Source organism: Nannobrachium achirus (assembly GCF_963921795.1).
Source record: "Nannobrachium achirus genome assembly, chromosome: 12".
NCBI classification, from domain to species: domain Eukaryota; kingdom Metazoa; phylum Chordata; class Actinopteri; order Myctophiformes; family Myctophidae; genus Nannobrachium; species Nannobrachium achirus.
In genome coordinates this window covers 60,860,012-60,878,076 of record NC_137832.1, presented here as the reverse complement: position 1 = coordinate 60,878,076, position 18,065 = coordinate 60,860,012, and the positions used below count along the sequence as shown (strand labels likewise).

Genomic DNA, 18,065 nt, shown 5'->3' with positions numbered 1-18,065 from the left:
TGCGGTAGAGCAGAGGTGAGGATGATGATCACACAGTGTGGCGGAGCGGAGAGTACAGACGTTGGATAATCATCATAAAACATTATAGGCTATTGTCGGCTATTTTCCGAGTGTAGCCTACTAAAGCAGTCATTAAACTCTCAGTAGCCCAACTGTTACAGATGCGACCGGCCAGGGGTGCGTTCCAGAGTATCGAAACTAGGTATCGTTCGTTTTTACGTGAACCAATACCCGATAGTATCGACGCCATGCGATCGATACCATTAAAAGAATCGCAGACGATACCCATCCCTACTCATAGGCGGTATCTGTACACAAATCACGTGATCACGGCAAGATCAAAGAGTATCGTAACTCTCTCTTTCAACGGTCTTCAAGCCAGACTAAACTAATTGATTCGCATTATGTGTGGAACAAAAACGATGCGACGTGAACCGGAACACACCGCCACAACATGATTCTTTTTATAAACCAGATCACACAGGCCAGTTTGGAACGAATACCAGGCTTTCCTCCAGGGACGTGCTGGGCCCCTGATTCAGCCCGGGAAAAAGAGTTGGAGAGGCCCTCATTGCGCACTATAGAGAGAGATCTCTCTCTATAGCACTGCTGCTACTCAAAGATTTGTGACAAAGTGACAAGCCAGTGGGCCAATTACTGTACATGAGTTATATTTCGTCGTTGTCGGGTGGAAACCTTGTATGTCCAAAACTGTTTGTTTTGTATTTATCATTTTAAGCGGAGCCTTTGTTGGCCGCCCAGCCCCCAAAATGGAACAAAGGCCGACATTTTAGTTACATTTTTTTCCTAATGTCCAGCCTGGACCGGCTGGGAATGAACCGTTCGGGAGTTGTCCCGCTTTTCCTAATGGCCAGCACGCCCCTGCTTTCCTCCAAGGTGGAAAGCCTGGTGACGTGAGGTTAGCTACACGGAAGCTGTGTAGACGGCTGTGTCGTGACTGCAACGTGTACAGTGGTGCTTTGGGATTTTCTTTTCCGGGCGGACGGTCATTTATTGACGTCACGTGCACGCGCCTCTAGAGGCTATTTAGATAGAAAGGATGTCAGCAGATCTAATGGTGGGCTCGTGCACCGTTCGGTGCCGTCCGTGCGTCCGTGTGGGAATTTTACGACCACACGGCGTCCGGTCGCGTCCGGCCTCCAAAGCGCCACTGAACGTGTACCTGTGTTGCGAGTGTGTGTGCTGTTGATCAGTGGCGGTGTGGGGTATCCCAGGACGAGGGCTCCCACACAGTAGAGGCAGTTCTCCTCGGTGTGTTCCTGCAGCCCCGTCTCCTCTGAGCCCAGGGCGTGGTTCTGCCCGTCCCCCCGGCTGCCCATCAACTCCGATATGCTGAACTGCTGCCTCAGCACCGGGATGGCGGGACGGTCACCTGTAGGAAGGGACAAGGGGACATTTATTATGAGTTCCTCATAAAGATGCATGCCGTTCACAATATTTTAGCTTTACGTTTTAATTTTCACTCCCAGCACCATATATGTATAGCATATCGTCGTCGTTGGGTGGAAACCTTGTATGTCAAAAAACGTTTTGTATTTATCATCTATAAAATGTACTAAACTAGTGAAAACAGCAGATCTACAAGCACACAAAGCGAGGCGTTGTGTGCTTGTAGATCGGCTGTTTTCACTAGTTTTGTGCGACAGTCTTGTATGATGAAGCAGGGCTTTGCTTTACCAAAAGACGTACACATTTGAAACTTGGAGATACAAGGTTTCTGCCAGACAGTGACGATATTTTAGTGATTATGTTGCGAGGAAAATGTTGAGATAATACTATTATCTCAACATTTTCCTCGCAACATAACCAAAACCAGTTCTAACCAAAATGGCTATTATCATAATAGCCATTTTGGTTAGAACTGACTGAAAATAACTTAACCCAAATAAATGCCAAATATTATCAAATGATCTCGTGTCACCCCTGTACTGACGTCACGGCAGACGGCACCCCAGGGTGCCCCGTCACCCACTTTGAAAACCCCTGCTCTAGAGACAGTACTTCCTGTTGGGACCGGATACGGACGTATGGGGACCGGAAATGGGGCGGGACAACACATGCATCGGGGATGCCACGCCAACGCATTAGTTCCTTGTTTATGCTGGTAGCTGGCTAGTGCAGAGTGCAGACATGCTTGCATGGATTATCATGAGGACTGTTGTTTTCGAGAGCTGACCACGGCATAGAGACGCCCCGCGCCCATGTTAAAAGGTAAGGACATCGTGACAGACAACCCTGCCACTTTTTAAAGGCAGTAAATGTGTAAAAGAGCCTGGTATAAATTGAGCGAGCACGCATAAGCACACTAGTTCACTTCTAATGCCTCCCGAATAGTATAACCATCGTTAAAGAGCACTTTTGCTTAAAAAACAAACGACCGCTTCGACCGTAGCCATTTACCATCTCCGTCACCAAACAGGAAGCGCTTCCTCTCGTCCGAGGGCGGGCTGACCCGCTGCTGGAAGTAGGGCGCGTCGCGGATGTGGAACATGTCGTTGATGTCCATGGGCAGCGCCAGGCCGATGTAGTCGTCGTTGCACCCGTAGGTGGCGCTGGAGACCATGGAGCGTACCGAGGAGCAGCGCTGCAGCGTGCTCTGGTTGATGGGAGACAGCAGCTCCTCCTTGTCCAGCGAGGCGAAGCTCAGCGCCTTCAGGAACCTGGGGAGGGAGAGAGGAGAGGCTGGTGATGAGAGGAACCAGGGGGAGAGACTGGAGGGGAGGGTTGGGGAATGAGAGAGTTGTTGGGGTACAGGATGGATGGAGAGCAGACGGAGACATGTTGAGTACAGGGCTGTCACCATCAAGACATTAACCATTTGGGTCTAGAATTATTGAATGCTTTAACCAGTGAAAAATAGCAGATCTACAAGCTCACAGCGCGGCACCGAGTGCCGCGCTGCGAGCTTGTAGATCTGCTATTTTTGAAAAAGTCGTGAAAATGTGTTCAAATCATTGAATATATGTATTTTTAAAGCGAACGTTTGTGACTCAAATTTTGCCTCTGGGTGGTCCCTGGAACTAAATATTTTGAGATGGGGGTCCGTGGCCAAATAAATATAATTTTGGGGGTCCTTCAAATGAAAAGGTTTGAGAACCACTGACATAGTAGTCTCTCAAGAACAGACTAACTGAGCTCCATTTCAAGTGAAAAGGACCTTTTCTTTGACAATGGCTGGCCAGATTGCTGACATAGAAACATAGGTTTTTCAAAAAGTCTTCAAAAGGATTCAAAAGACACCTATAGAATCCGGTCAAAATTCTAATTTTCACGATTTTTCAAAAATAGCAGATCTACAAGCTCGCAGCCGCGCTGTGAGCTTGTATATCTGCTATTTTTCAATAGTTAAAGCATAAAATAATGATACACAATAATGTGTACCCGTTCTAAATGGGTTAAAGGACAACTTTAGTTTTTTACAACAAGGGTTCATATTTTAGATTGTAATTAAAGAATATGAAAGACGAGTGTTAAAATTATTTCATTTACTTCTTTCCATTTATTTCAGTGGTTGGGGGCATGCGTATTTTAGCAAGTGGCTAAATATGTCATTTTACACAGAATAAGCCCATTCCCAAGATACAACGCAACCTTTCATGGTTGGATGTGACTTATGGGGGCTAGAAGTGTTACAGTAAATAGCAATAAAGAAACTGCTGGCTTATTGTGTCTAAAAAATACATATTTAGCCACTTGTACGCATGCCCCCATGCGTACGCATGCCCCACATTTTAGCACGGTAAACACGATAAAACAATAGAACGAAGCAAATGAAAACATTTTTAACACTCACTTTTTCTTTTCTCTAATTACGATCTAAAATATGAACCCTTGTTGTAAAAAAACAAAGTTGTCCTTTAAGACCTGGAATTATTTCATGTTTTAACTATTGAAAAATAACAGATATACGGTGCCACGCTGTGAGCTTGTAGATCTGCTATTTTTTTTAAATCGTGAAAATTCAAATTTTCACGATTTTGACCCGATTCTATAAGTGTCTTTTGAATCCTTCTAAGGTTTTTTGAAAAACCTATGTTTCTATGTCAGCAATCTGGCCAGTGGCCAGCCATCGTCAAAGAAAAGGTCCTTTTCACTTAACTGGAGCTCAGTTAGTCTGTTCTTGAGAGATTACTATGTCAGTGGTGTTCTAACCTTTTCATGTCAAGGACCCCCAAAATGATATGTATTTGGCCACGGACCCCCATCTCAAAATATTTAGTTGCAGGGACCACCCAGAAGCAACATTTTAGTTACAAACGTTCGCTTTAAAAATACATATATTCAAAGAGTTGCACACATTTTCACGACTTTTTCAAAAAATAGCAGATCTACAAGCTCGCAGCGCGGCACTCGGTGCCGCGCTGTGAGCTTGCAGATCTGCTATTTTTCACTGGTTAAAGCATTCAATAATTCTAGGCCTAAATGGGTTAAGACCTGGAATTATTTTATGCTTTAACTATTGAAAAATAGCAGATATAATCTGTGCAAGTCTTTGAATGTATCATTTTTCAAAGCAAACCCTTTTAACTCAAAACTTTGCTTCGGGGGGGGGGGGGGGGGGGGGGGGGTCCTGGAGATGGGGGTCCGCGGCCAAATACATATATTTTTTGGGGGGTCCTTGACATGAAAAAGTTTGAGAACCACTGATGATAGAAACATGAGTTTTTCAAAAACCTCGGAAGGTTTTAAAAGACATTAATGTAGAATCGGGTCAGAAATATTCAACGACTGGCACACATTTTCCAGATTTGTTTAACTCATTTTGTGCTCCAGACATGAACGGGTTAAAATGTCCAGCGTGCCTCTCGCAGGCTCCGTCCGCGGCCATTCTATTATTTTGAAGGCCAGAAGTCGATTGCGCAAACATTTCCTGTTTGACGTCATGACGTCATTCACCGGAAGTGGTCATCTCCCCATGCGGTTGGATTAATGGCGGATCGTTCCCTTTGTTATTATGTTATTGTAGCGAGAATCTAATGCCATCCTTGGCTTCAAAAGTGTTTTTTGGAGAAAATGGACATTAACACGTTGCAAGCCGCGGCAGAACCCTCTGAACAGAGGTAGCGCCGAAGAAATAAGCCATTTATTTACAAACATGTTTTAAAAAAACAAAGCCCACATGATAACAACACGTACTGGAGTGCTCGACACAGCGTACATATTCATCCTGCAGAGGTCGGCGATCTTACTTTGGCGAGGCGGAGGGGAGATCAATTCCATTCGTTTACGTGCGGCGAAGCAGGGAAAGGAGCGATAGAGAAGCGGCGCCCGAACGTGATTGAAACCGCGATCCACGAACAGAGACAAAGACCAGCCATCTTGTTTGAGCTTCTTGCTGAGTTTCAACACTGGGGAGAGGATGAGGCTCCTCCTGGCCAGCCATCCATCCAGAATGTGAGTCAACGGCGTGGCCTGCTGGATATTAGGAGTATCACACCCAGCACCAGAAAATGACTGTCAGAGCATATTAACCCTTTCAGATCGCTCCAAAAAGACACAGAGAAGAATTTCCGATGATTTTTTTATTTTTTATTATAATTTATATCAAAAGTCCGGGAATAGACGTGTGGCTGATGGGACCCAGTAGGAAGTCCGAGGGAGTACGGCCAGGCTTAGAAGGTGTTAAAGATGTGATAGACCGTCGGCTACCATGTTAAGGGATTACTATTTTGTGCACGTGGATCCCCGATGATGATGAATCGGCGAGGCCGATCGTGCCAGGACTTTCCAACGGACCATAGGGTAAGATTGCCAGCATTACTCTATATACAGTATATTACGCGAGTATACTCGGGATCGGCACTCCGAGTACTCGAGTATTTTTCACGAGTATTCTCGGCATCGGCTACAAATGGGTTAATAGTTAAAGCATAAAATAATGGTTAAAGTAATAATGCAATATTTTTTTTTGTTGCACACTGGAGCATATGAATAAAACGCGTTTACACTCATTACACAATTACTTTGAAATTGCACAGGGCAGATGTAAGAAATACTTAAATATACAAAGAAAATGACATTTAAATCATTTTCCACTATTTCCACAATATTTTGAAAATGTTTCATGTATGTATTTTTAATATGGAATCCATTATGCAGAAATAATTGAGATCATCTCAAATAATTGCGATTAGACGATTACTGTATGTAACAATTGTTACAGGCTTGGCTGAGAAGAGAGTTGAAAAGTAAAGTAACTGTTGGCACTCTACAGCTGGGAAAAGTTGTCTAGAGCACAGCCATCTCAGTGTTGTTACTTGGAGGGAACAGGGCCTCTGTATTTCCAGGATAACAGAGATAACACTCAACAGAAAGTTATTTTGAGAGCGAAATGCCCCATAATATGATGATTACATTTGTATATGTGTTATTTTGATGGCAACTTGTATAATCGCAATATTATATTCAAGGGTCAAAATTATCGTGATTATTGGCACTTCAATGATTCTTGCGGAACACGGCTCCGCCTCGTCCCAGATCGCATCAATGTCGTGCCAATAATCACAGTAAATCACAGCCTCTTGTGTAATATTGCTTAATTCACACCGTACTAAATCTTACTTTTCTACAGGTTATTGCTTTGGAACAAGGTGGTGGTGGTAAGATTAAAGTGCTACTACCGGTATAAGAAGTAAGGTGTGAAAATAGAAAACAGAAGAGAACAAACAAAATGTAAATGGACACTAAAGCCAATGCCAGAGAAGTTCTAAATAAATCATTCGACACTGCAGCGGCAACCCAAGTTCACAAGCTCACACTAGCACAGCAAGCCACGACTTGAAGTGAATACCTACCTATCACGTAATACGTATGCATCACACAGTAGACCTAAAACCTGGAGCCTATGCAGAGGTTTTCAATGGGAGTTCAACTACTGTACACGAAGGCTACTACTGTATTGAGTCTCAATGGGAGAGCAGAGCACTATGGCGTTAGAGTCAAAGTGAAATGAAAAGTAAAAAGAAAATATGAGGTGTGCTTACAATGGGCTTGAAACCAACTGATTTCATTTCAACCAATTATAGCATGACATCCAGTCATCCACCCATCAATAATTTGTTTTACTTCTCCACGTTCATTATGACATGCCAAAATGTAAACTCTCTCGACGCTATGCCGATCCTATTCCGGTGAAAACCTCATGTATCCAAACTTATGGACCTTCAAAAGTAGCGAAAGTAGCAGATCATTTCTAGGGATGGAGCTCGTTAATCTTTATTGATAAGAGCCGGGCTTTTATCGAGACTACTATTGAGCGTTTTCTGATATTTTGTGGAAAGATGTTAGACAACAAATTCTGAACAGAACTGGTATATATTTTTTTATTGGCCACTTGTTGTGACTGAGTTTGTGGCTGACCACCAACTATAAAGATGACAATTGACAAAAGTAACAAATATTATCATTAAATATCATTTAAAAAAATCATTCATTAGAGCGCAATAAGTGTTAAATTATTCTATATTATGAATAGTACTGTAATAATTTCTTGATCGCCTCTTGTCTTGATTGTTTAAACATGACGTCATGGGCCGCTATGCTCGATAACAATCTTGATAGGCCCACATATTATTGATACCACATACTCAATAAATTTGTTTATCGAATTTGTAGCGGACCCTTGTTTCGAGCTCCATCCCTAGTCATCTCACACCGCATTCCGAGCATTAATGTGGATCTGCTATTTTTTTTTTTTATATATATTTTTTTTTATCCCACGTTTTTTGCAACCCATTCTTCTAACCTGTAGTCCTGGTTTCCGCTCTCCCCCTGCCGCGCCAGGGGACATTGGGGAGCACCCGGCTGGCTAGGGGGAGGTAGTATAGAAACCAGGACTACTGCATGTTTTTGTGTGAGGGCCTATGCCCAAGGAGACACGGGGAGAACATGCAAACTCACCACAGAAAGGCCCTATCGCCAACCCCACCTAGGGTGTGGGCGCTGATGACGCGGGTGGAGGAACACGCCCCCAGCGCCCACAGCTTCCCCGGGCGGGAATCGAACCCAGGACCTTCGAGCTGTGAGGCGAAGTGCTAACCACTGCACCACCGTGCCCCTGGATCTGCTACTTTTGATGCTTTTGTGTGACGTTAGTGTGGTATGATCAAGTAGGGAATTAATAAACAAACAAACAAAACAAAAAACACACACACACACACACGCACACACAAAAAATAAAATATGGAAAATAAGAGGTTTCTGCCCGACAGTGGTGTTTCACCTGGACTTTAAGGGAAGAGGGAAGCAACTAACCAACTGCTGGCCTTTGTAGCACAGGATGGGTCTACTATACTACTACATCCACTAAAGGGTTTTTATCAATCCAAGCATTAAAACCTAAACCTATAGACAGCTGGGATAAGCTGCGTGTGGAAATCACCAGCACAAGTAGCTAATCTACATCTCTACTAACAGACTAGACTAGAGGATGAAAACTAGTTTGGATCATCACCCACCGCGGTACCAGGCTCTGAGACATTCTGCGGTACGAACTTGTGGTGCTGGGACCTATGGAGCTGGGCTCTGGACACGTGACCCTCCTATCATACAACCTGACAGACACAGCATAACATACACATCATGTAAACCCTTCGTTCATAACACCAACAGATGTCCAGTTTCACTCTGAAATACATCACCATATGGTAGGGCATTCACCAACTATTCGAATATCAAAGTCACTATTCGAGTTTTTATTGTTTTCTCTTTAAAAACATAAAGTTTATAAAGCTTGGCTAGATTAAAAAGTCATAAGAATGAGTTGTCAAAACTTTTTAGGCCGTGACCCCCAAAATAAACATATTTGAACTGGGGACCCCCACCCTGACAAGCACTTGGAATTGTAGATATTACATTTAATGTGACTCGGTTCCGCAGATAAATATTGTGAAAATAGCAGATCTACATGCTCACAACGCCTCGCAACGCGAGGCGTTGTGAGCATGTAGATCGGCTATTTTCACAATGTTCGCCTCTTGCTTAGTTAATATTTGACAGTTTGGCCAGTTTGGTCAGTCCTGTCGAATATTCGACTATTCGAATACTTTGAGGTCGAATAATTAGAATACTAAAAATCATTATTCGTGAATGCCCTACGATATGGAGGTTAGACAGTAGTAGTCATCTCTGTCCGGTGAGAACCTCATTTATCAAAAACTGTTACTTATCAGGACTCAAATTCAAAAGCAGCACAAGTAGCAGATCTACAAGCTCAAAGCGCGTCGTTTCACACTGCATTTTGAGCTTGCGGATCTGCTACTTTTGTTGCTGTTGTGTGACGTTAGTATGTGGTATGATCAAGTAGGGCAGGGGTCTTCAACAGGGGGTCCTCAGAGTTACTACAGGGGGTCCTCCAAATCTTTGTGTGATATAGAAACTTTTTCCTCCCTTTTTATATCAACCACCTGAACCCTATAGCGTCCACATTCCAAGAACTTTAGCCAAAAATAGCAGATCAGCTATTTTCAGCAAAGAGGTTTGTTTGGTGTAGAGGGGGAAAAAGAGCAGACTAAGTACAGAGTGAAAGGTCAAGTTAATTAAGTATTGACGATTCAAGTGGTTAAATATCTGAATAAAAAATATACTGAGGATAGTGCTTGTCAAACAATGAAACTATATGGAATCTATGAACATGTTGTGGGGGGTCCCTGCTTCATCTCTCTCTCAACTAAGGGATCCTTGGCCTTAAAAGGTTGAAGACCCCTGAAGTAGGGAATTCATTTAACGAAAAAACACAACAAGCTAAAATATGGAGATAAGAGGTTTCTGCCCGACAGCAACGAGATACTCTTGAAGTGGCGTTTCATCTGGACTTTAAGGGAAGGGAAAGGAAACCACAAACCAACTGCTGGCCTTAGAAGCACAGGATGGGTCTAATACTACATGTCTTCAAAACCCTCCCTCGTTTTATCAATCCAAGCATTAAAACCAAAAGCTAATCTATAGGCAGCAGGGATAATCTGCAGGTGGAAATCACCAGCACAAGTAGCTAGTCTACACATCTCTACAGACTAGAGGATGAAAAGTAGTTTGGATCACCCACCGGCGCGGTACCAGGATTTGAGACATCCTGCGGTACGAACTTATGGAGCTGGGCTCTGGACACGTGACCCTCCTATCATACAACCTGATTAGACACAGCACAACATACACATTTAAACCCTTCATTTATAACACCAACGTACAGTAGAAAAACAGACAGAAATAAAAGGCAGTAAATGAGTGGCTCCTGCTGTTCAGTCTACTCTGAGCCTCCTCCAGCAGCCAGCCTACCTGCGTGGCGTCAGCCTGGAGTCCAGGCTGCCCGTCTTCATGGTGATGGTGTCGGTGAAGAGCACGTCTTTGGCGGGGGACGCCAGCGCTTCGCTGTGGGACAGCGAGGGGTGTATCCTCTGCTGCTGCAGCCGCCTGAGCGTGGCGTAGCCTAGCGCGTCGCGCGGACTGGTGTACATGAAGCTGCAGTCGGCCAGGCTCTTGATGGTGGTCACCGAGGGCGACTTGAGAGACTGCGCCCGCCTGGGGAGGGTGTGTGAGGAGCCCGGCGGCACCAGGGAGACAGAGTTGGACTTGGAGACGGGCAGGTGGTTGGCGTGAGCCTGCGGCGTGAGGGAGGAGAGCGTTTTGACGGTACCGGCCGACACGACAGTGTTGAGGCTCACGCAGTCCGAGGAGTCGGGCTCGGGCTCGGCGTGTTCGGGGTTTCCCACCGTCTCCCGGGACGGGCTGGAGCTCATGGAGCTGATGCCGCTGGTGGTGGTGTCCGTGTTAAAGCTCTGACTGCGGCTCTTAAACTGAGTCCCGCCCCCTCCACCCCCGCCTCCCCCGTTGCCTCCCCCGCCGCCCGTCGAGGAGCCGCCGTCCCCGCCGGCGAGACGCTCTCGGCTACTCTGTTCTCTTTCACGGCTAGGAGGCTCGGCGGTCCCGTTGTTCCCTCCCAGGACCCCCAGCGCCAGACCCCCGGAGGACCCTCCCGACGACATCACCAAGCCCCCGCCGCGGGTCAGGCGCCCCTCGGCCAGCTGCTCCTCGGAGCCGCCCCTGGTGCCCACGAACGACGTCTCCAGGCTGACGGTGGGACTCTTGGGCATGCCTCTGCCGTTGAACATGGGGGTGAAGACGTCCCCCTGGCTGGTGCAGTAGATGGAGGGCTCCGTCACCGTCCTGTTCCGCCGCATGCCCCCCGTCTTGAGCTCCGTGGGGGTGCGGGAGCCCGACGGAGCCTTGGGGTCGCTGGTGGAGCGCAGCTTCTTGCTGGGGAGCGACAGGGAGTTGAGGAAGCGGTTGCGTACGAAGCGGGTGGAGGCCAGGATGGTGAAGGGGCTGCGGTCCTTGATGGGCTTGGAGCGGTAGAGGCCCGTGTCGTCCGACTGGTCCAGGATGTCGCATTTGTCATCGTCCAGGATGTACATGCCTGTGGACACAAGGAGTGAGTGACAGTTAATGGGGAGGATTATGTGGTTCAACAATTTATCGGACTAAAAATTACTGATGCAACGCATTGCAAGCTTCGAGATCGGCTACATTCTTTCTTTCTTTTTTTCTTAATTCTGTTGTACGACATTTGAAATAGAACTTAATAGAGATTAATCAGACTAATCAATTTAGTCAGTTACAAAAATCTATTACAATTAATTTCTCTTTGATTTTGTTAATTATCATAAAACACCCTTCTTGAGTATTCATTAAAGGACAACTTTGTTTTTTTACAACAAGGGTTCATATTTTAGATTGTAATCAGAGAAAAGAAAAGATGAGCGTTAAAATGTTTTCATTTACTGCTTTCTATCGTTTTAGTGATTTTAGCATTTGATTTCAGTGGCTGGGGGGCATGCGTACAAGTGGCTAAATATGTCCTTTTAGACACAATAAGCCAGCAATTGCTTTGTTACTATTTACACTTGCCCTCAAAAGTTACATCTGCCCATGAAAGAGTGAATGCATCTTGGGAATGGGCTTATTGTGTCTAAAAATACATATTTAGCCACTTGCATGCATGCAAATCAAAATCGTTAAATCACTAAAACAATATAAAGAAGTAAATGAAAACATTTTAACACTTTTCTTTTCTCTAATGACTATCATAAAATATGAACCCTTGTTGTAAAAAAACAAAGTTGTCCTTTAATCGGAAACGTAGTCAATAGAATAATCACTAATAAAATAATTTCGTTGCAGCCCTTCAAAAGCACCAACCGCTTCCTAATAGCCATTAGAAGAGGGTCCACATAATGATGAACCTGAGAGAGAGATTTCTCAACCACAGAGAACTCAAAACTAAATGTTTTATAATAATAAAACTAAAGTTAAAAAGCAGCAGTTGAGTTTTTCCTAGTGGCTCGGAGCTTCCTCTCAACGAACATAGGGCTGGTAATAACATGTGCAACTCACTGGGTTGAGACTCGCTCTCGCTGTTGTGTCGGGAGCTGGTGGACTCGGAGTTTAGGCTGAGCGTGCTCGGTACGGAGGAGAGTTCGGAGACCAGCTGCGTGTCGACCTCGTCTGGAGTGACAGGCCACAGCGTCCTGCGACTGTGCCTGACCGTATCCCAGCCATACTGCTTCAACACCTCACAGCCCTGCCTCGTCTTGGAGATCACACCCAGCACGTACACACATGTCCTGGAGAGCACAGGAGAGAGAGTGAGACAACCAGGGTTCCCACACATTTTTACCAATTAATTTCCAAAACCTTTCCAAAACTTTTCCAGAATATTTAACCCAATTTCCAGGACTATATAACAATAATTCAGCTCAATAACGAGTCGCTTACTCCTATGCGCAATGCCCAAAGCCAGTGGTTCTCAACCTTTTCAGGCCGTGACCCCCGAAATAATCATGTTTTAACTGGGGACCCCGGCACCCTGACGAGCACTAAGAGTTGAGGAATTTTGTATAACACGGTTCTATTGTGAAAATAGCAGATCTACATGCGTAGCGAGGCGTTGGGATCATGTAGATCGGCTATTTTTACAATTTCTGCCTCTAATATTTGACAATTTGGCCCATGTTTAATTTCAGAGGTATTAACAAAATCAATAACCAAAGACAATGCATAGCTATTTTTTTCCAGGACCTTCCAGGACCCTTGTTCAATTCCAAAACTTTTCCAGTACTGGAAAAAATATTTTTCTAATTTCAAAATATTTCCAGGAATTTCATGACCGTGGGAACCCTGTGGAGAACACAGGAGAGAGTGAGACGACCATGCAAACGTATCGAGGAATTCTAAACTCAAATCACAAATGACTTGAGTTCTGTGTCCGTGACATACATGTGCTTCTCAGTATCTTACTATGTTTTCCCAAAATATCTCACCAAAGAGTCTCACCAATAAATCTGTGATTTCAGTTATTGATATCTTACAACCAGGAAAGCATCTGTGTCGTTATAGATTTTAGTGCTGGCTATTCAAAAATAGCAGATACACAAGCTCACAGCACGGCGCAGCTTAAACATCTTCTATTTTTGAGCATTTTTGAATCTTAAAAGTGAAGGCATTTGTAGATATCGGCCTCACTCAGCTTGAACATCTTCTATTTTTGAGCATTTTTGAATCTTAAAAGTGAAGGCATTTGTAGATATCGGCCTCAGGTCTTAATGGGTTAATCAGCAATACCTAGGTCTACCAAAGGCCAGCAGGCCAGGTTGACCTTGATCATATCATCAAATAGAAATTGATTGTTTAGTTTAGGCATTTAGCAGACGCTCTTAATCCAGAGAGACTTACAATAAGCAAGGTAATATATCAATACAATAAGCAAGGTACAATACATCAATATCAAATGCATAAAATATCAATCTAGACAAATATAACGTATGTAGAGTTGTAGACCTAATCAGTAAAAAAAACTAAAAAAAGGTCTCAGATAAAGTTGTAAACAAACATTTTAATGATGTTAATTTAAAATCCATAAATCACAAAGGTTTCAAGTGTGTACAGTAGGTCTCAGAATGATTAATAGAGGAATGATTATGATCTCTCATAATGGATCAGTCATGGTTTATCATCACAGACCAGACACACTAACAGCTTGCTTGTCCTGTCCTTCAAGACTACCGGGGAAGCCCATGGGGGGAAAAAAAAAACTAACACCGGCAGCGGTCTGTGACACTCTGTAAACAGACTTCCCTAAAGTTCCAACTGAGAGAGCATGCAGAAAGCTCTTACCCTCGTACGGACAACAGAAAGCTCTTACCCTCGTACGGACAACAGAAAGCTCTTACCCTCGTACGGACAACACGTCAGAAAGCTCTTACCCTCGTACGGACAACAGAAAGCTCTTACCCTCGTACGGACAACAGAAAGCTCTTACCCTCGTACGGACAACAGAAAGCTCTTACCCTCGTACGGACAACACGTCGCAGTGCTGAGCCAAAGACAGAATGTCAGGAATCACATTCTCCTCCTGGAGGAGATTCAGACCCCAGTTTGAAGAGCCGATGTTACCCTACGAGAATGAAGAGAGACGCACCGTTTAAAGCCATATAATAATAAAAACAACACATTTCCCGTGAAGTGAGAACACAACTAGTACCGATTTACCGATACAATTTATTCCTTCCCGATGAGAGTGTACTCTCAGAGTTATGGGGGTCCTTGAAATAAAAAAAGGTTTGAGAACCATTTATTTAGGAATAAATACAAATTCTATTATTAACTCTTAAAGTGCATGTACATGTTACAATAAGGGTATAAAACATTGGTGCAAAATCAAACTATGCATTCAAAATATTACTGTAAATCATTGTGATAAATGATGTGGTACGGGAATGGCATATAGACTGTCATAGTCGCCGACACCAGCCTTTTAGGCTGTATGGGCAGCTTTTTGCAGATTCTGGTATCGTTATCGGAAAACAACTATAAACTAGGGATGTCCGATATTATCGGAGGGGCCAATATTACTGGCCGATATTAGCATAAAAATGTATATCGGAAAATATCGGTATCGGTAAAAAAAATAGTTCTTACTGTATGGTAGGGGCGTGACAAAAACCCCAAAGTGGGGTTTGGGGACTCTCAGGGGGTCCCCAGCTAATGTTAGATAGTTAGCAAACAAATGGACCCTTAGGGGTCTGTAACTGAGTGTACAAATGGAACCAAATGGACCCTTACAGGTCTGTAACTTTTAGTGTACAAATGGAACCAAATAGACCCATTCCATTTGTTGGAATGGGTTCCCAGCGATATATAAATGCCATTAAATGGGGGTCAGTAACCTAATGTATTTCAAACTGGGAGCATATATCGGTATCAGTTAATATCGGAATCGGAAATTAAGAGTTGGATATTATCGGTTATCTGTAAAAAATTCAATATCGGACATCCCTACTATAAACACAACTGGCGGTTGGCGTTACTGACCAGGGCCCAAAGTGCAGCCTTCAGTTGTTTGATTCCCTCCCAGGTGTCCAGCATCGGGGAGCGAACCGTGTAGCTGAGGTCAGGAACCACGCTCTGGATACGACACACAAAGAGGACAAGACAGTTAGCCTGCACCTCCAGGACCCCAGCTCTACACCAAGTGGGTGACGGGGCACCCTGGGGTGCCGTGACAGCAGTCCAGGGGTGCGGCGAGATAATTTGATAATATTTGGAATTTATTTGGACACTTGAAAACATATTGAGTATAATTTTAAACTTGAAGTACAAAGTTATTTTCAGTAAGTTTTAACCAAAATGGCTATTATCTCAACGTTTTCCACGCAACATAATAACTAAAATATCGTCACTGTCGGGCAGAAACCTTGTATCTCCAAGTTTCAAATGTGTACGTCTTTTGGTAAAGCAAAGGCCTGCTTCATCATACAAGACTGTCGCACAAAACTAGTGATCTACAAGCACACAACACCTCGCGATGCGAGGTGTTGTGTGCTTGTAGATCTGCTGTTTTCACTAGTTTAGTACATTTTTAGATGATAAATAGAAATCGAAAGGTTTTGGACATACAAGGTTTCCACCCGACAACGACGATATGCTATAAATTTAAGGTGCTGGGAGTGAAACTTATAATGTAGGGGTGCCTCGGATTAAAAAAAGAATTATGGGGTGCCCTGAGACAAAAAAAGGTTTGGGAACCCCTGCTCTACATCACCCTTGTGATGGCCACACACACTCTGGACCAGTGCTATATTTTGACCGTAAATTTTTAATAAAATGACATTTAGTTTTAGCCATATTTTAGTCATTTGAACAGGTTTAGTCTACAGTTGATGTATTTTGGCAGGCCTTGATGGCGTCGTATTGGCAGATTTTACACTTGATCGCATACTGAAAATAGAAGATCTACAAGCTCGCGACTCGTTGTGGGCTTGTAGATCTGCTATTTCAAGAGCGCAAACACCCGAGCGCAACCAAATGTAAATTGACTCGTATTTTCTCGCTCTCGCTGTTGTGTCGGGAGCTGGTGGACTCTGAGTTTAAGCTGAGCGTGCTCGGTACGGAGGAGAGTTCGGAGACCAGCTGCGTGTCGACCTCGTCCGGAGTGACAGGCCACAGCGTCCTAGTCTAGTTTTTATTTGTTGACGAAATTGTCAATATTACTGATACTTTTATATTATAATTATTCTTAGTTTTAGTCCTCATAGCTTAGATTTTATTTAGTTTTGGTCAGTGAAAAAAGGTAGTCATCAAACATCTTTCATCAGAGTTTTAGTCTATGAAATGAACACTGCTCTGGTCTCCTTTGGAGCTGGACTAAAAACTGTCCTATGACCTTTCGTAGCACCTTTTATTGTTATTAATTAGTGCATTGTACAGTACTTGTGTGAAATAAGCCAAGCAATTACCTGAGCCTCCAGTAGATGGCAGCCTGTCTTGTCATGGACGAGCTGACCATACAAGTGCACAGGAAGATAGACATTTGGTCTTTGTAACCTGAGAAAAACAACAGGAGATATCAGAAACAGTATCAACCCCATAGTAATATCAACAACAACAACAATGATAATAAACCTTGTTTAATTTATATAACATCATTTGTATATTATCTTCGAAACAGACTGACTAAAAGTTCTTTACAAGCAGCACTAGGGCAGCAGAAATTAGGGCATTAACGAAAAAGTCGACAAGTCGACTTCATTACACAAGTCGACTCCCACCAGGGAAAGTCGAAGTTGGAAAAAAAAATAATCCTTTGTATTTTTCTATCATTATTTTTGCTCCATGTGTGCGTCTGTACAGCATTCAAAGTTCAAACAGTAGGATTGCTTATTGTCAAGGACAGAATGATCCAATATTACAGTGGTTCTCAACCTTTTCAGGCCGCGACCCCCAGAATAATCATATTTTAACTGGGGACCCCCACCCTGATGAGCAATAAGAATTGAGGCTTTTGGTATAACATGGTTCTATTGTGAAAATAGCAGATCTACATGCTCACAACGCCTCGCGATGCGAGGCGTTTTGAGCATGTAGATCAGCTATTTTCACACTTTCTGCCTCTTTATATTTGACAATTTGGACAATGTTTAATTTGTCATTTTAGAGGTATTAAAAAGTCCTTAAATTAATTGTCACTTTAGAAATGTGAAGATACCCTCTAAACTACTTCAACTTTATGTTGGTTTGTTTACAGTTGAGTGAGAAAACAATGTTGCACATTAAGTTAATCATCTGGGGACCCCCCAAAATAAGTGTGTGATGTGATGACGTCATCAAACGATAAGGTCGACTTCAACTCAACTTTTTACTGAGTCGAGTCGACTTGCAAAAATCACAAGTCGTTAATGCCCTTGCAGAAATACGGATACAATTATTGAATACTCAATGCAACTTATTATCTACACCCAACCATTTAGACTACAGTCCAACTCACCTTTGGTTGCTGCGTCTGACATAGTTGTCTCCGTCAACAGGTTTGCGGTAAGTTGTTAGTGCTTCGTTTAGCTGTTCCTCTATCAGGTCCACATACTTTAGGTTATATTCCTGCAATCCAAAGGTTATTAGGATGAGAGTCACGGTAGATAACTGGATAATGTGTCCATATAATAACTACAGTATAACTGGATAATGTGTCCATATAATAACTACAGTATGTAGATAAC

General features: G+C 43.5%; 1 protein-coding gene across 1 annotated transcript in view; it reads right to left on the bottom strand.

Moving 5' to 3' along the window:
- The window catches only part of LOC308296106 (rapamycin-insensitive companion of mTOR-like), a gene marked incomplete at its 5' end in the record, with an annotated part of 73,561 nt that overhangs the window by 10,655 nt on the left and 44,841 nt on the right, over positions 1 to 18,065 (bottom strand). Inside the window, 9 exons of the mRNA XM_080739233.1 lie at positions 1,184 to 1,393; positions 2,422 to 2,732; positions 8,478 to 8,573; positions 10,294 to 11,431; positions 12,409 to 12,638; positions 14,361 to 14,467; positions 15,385 to 15,477; positions 16,809 to 16,896; positions 17,837 to 17,946. Coding sequence (XP_080595359.1) covers positions 1,184 to 1,393; positions 2,422 to 2,732; positions 8,478 to 8,573; positions 10,294 to 11,431; positions 12,409 to 12,638; positions 14,361 to 14,467; positions 15,385 to 15,477; positions 16,809 to 16,896; positions 17,837 to 17,946 — 2,383 coding nt within the window. The remainder of the gene's footprint in view (positions 1 to 1,183; positions 1,394 to 2,421; positions 2,733 to 8,477; positions 8,574 to 10,293; positions 11,432 to 12,408; positions 12,639 to 14,360; positions 14,468 to 15,384; positions 15,478 to 16,808; positions 16,897 to 17,836; positions 17,947 to 18,065) is intronic.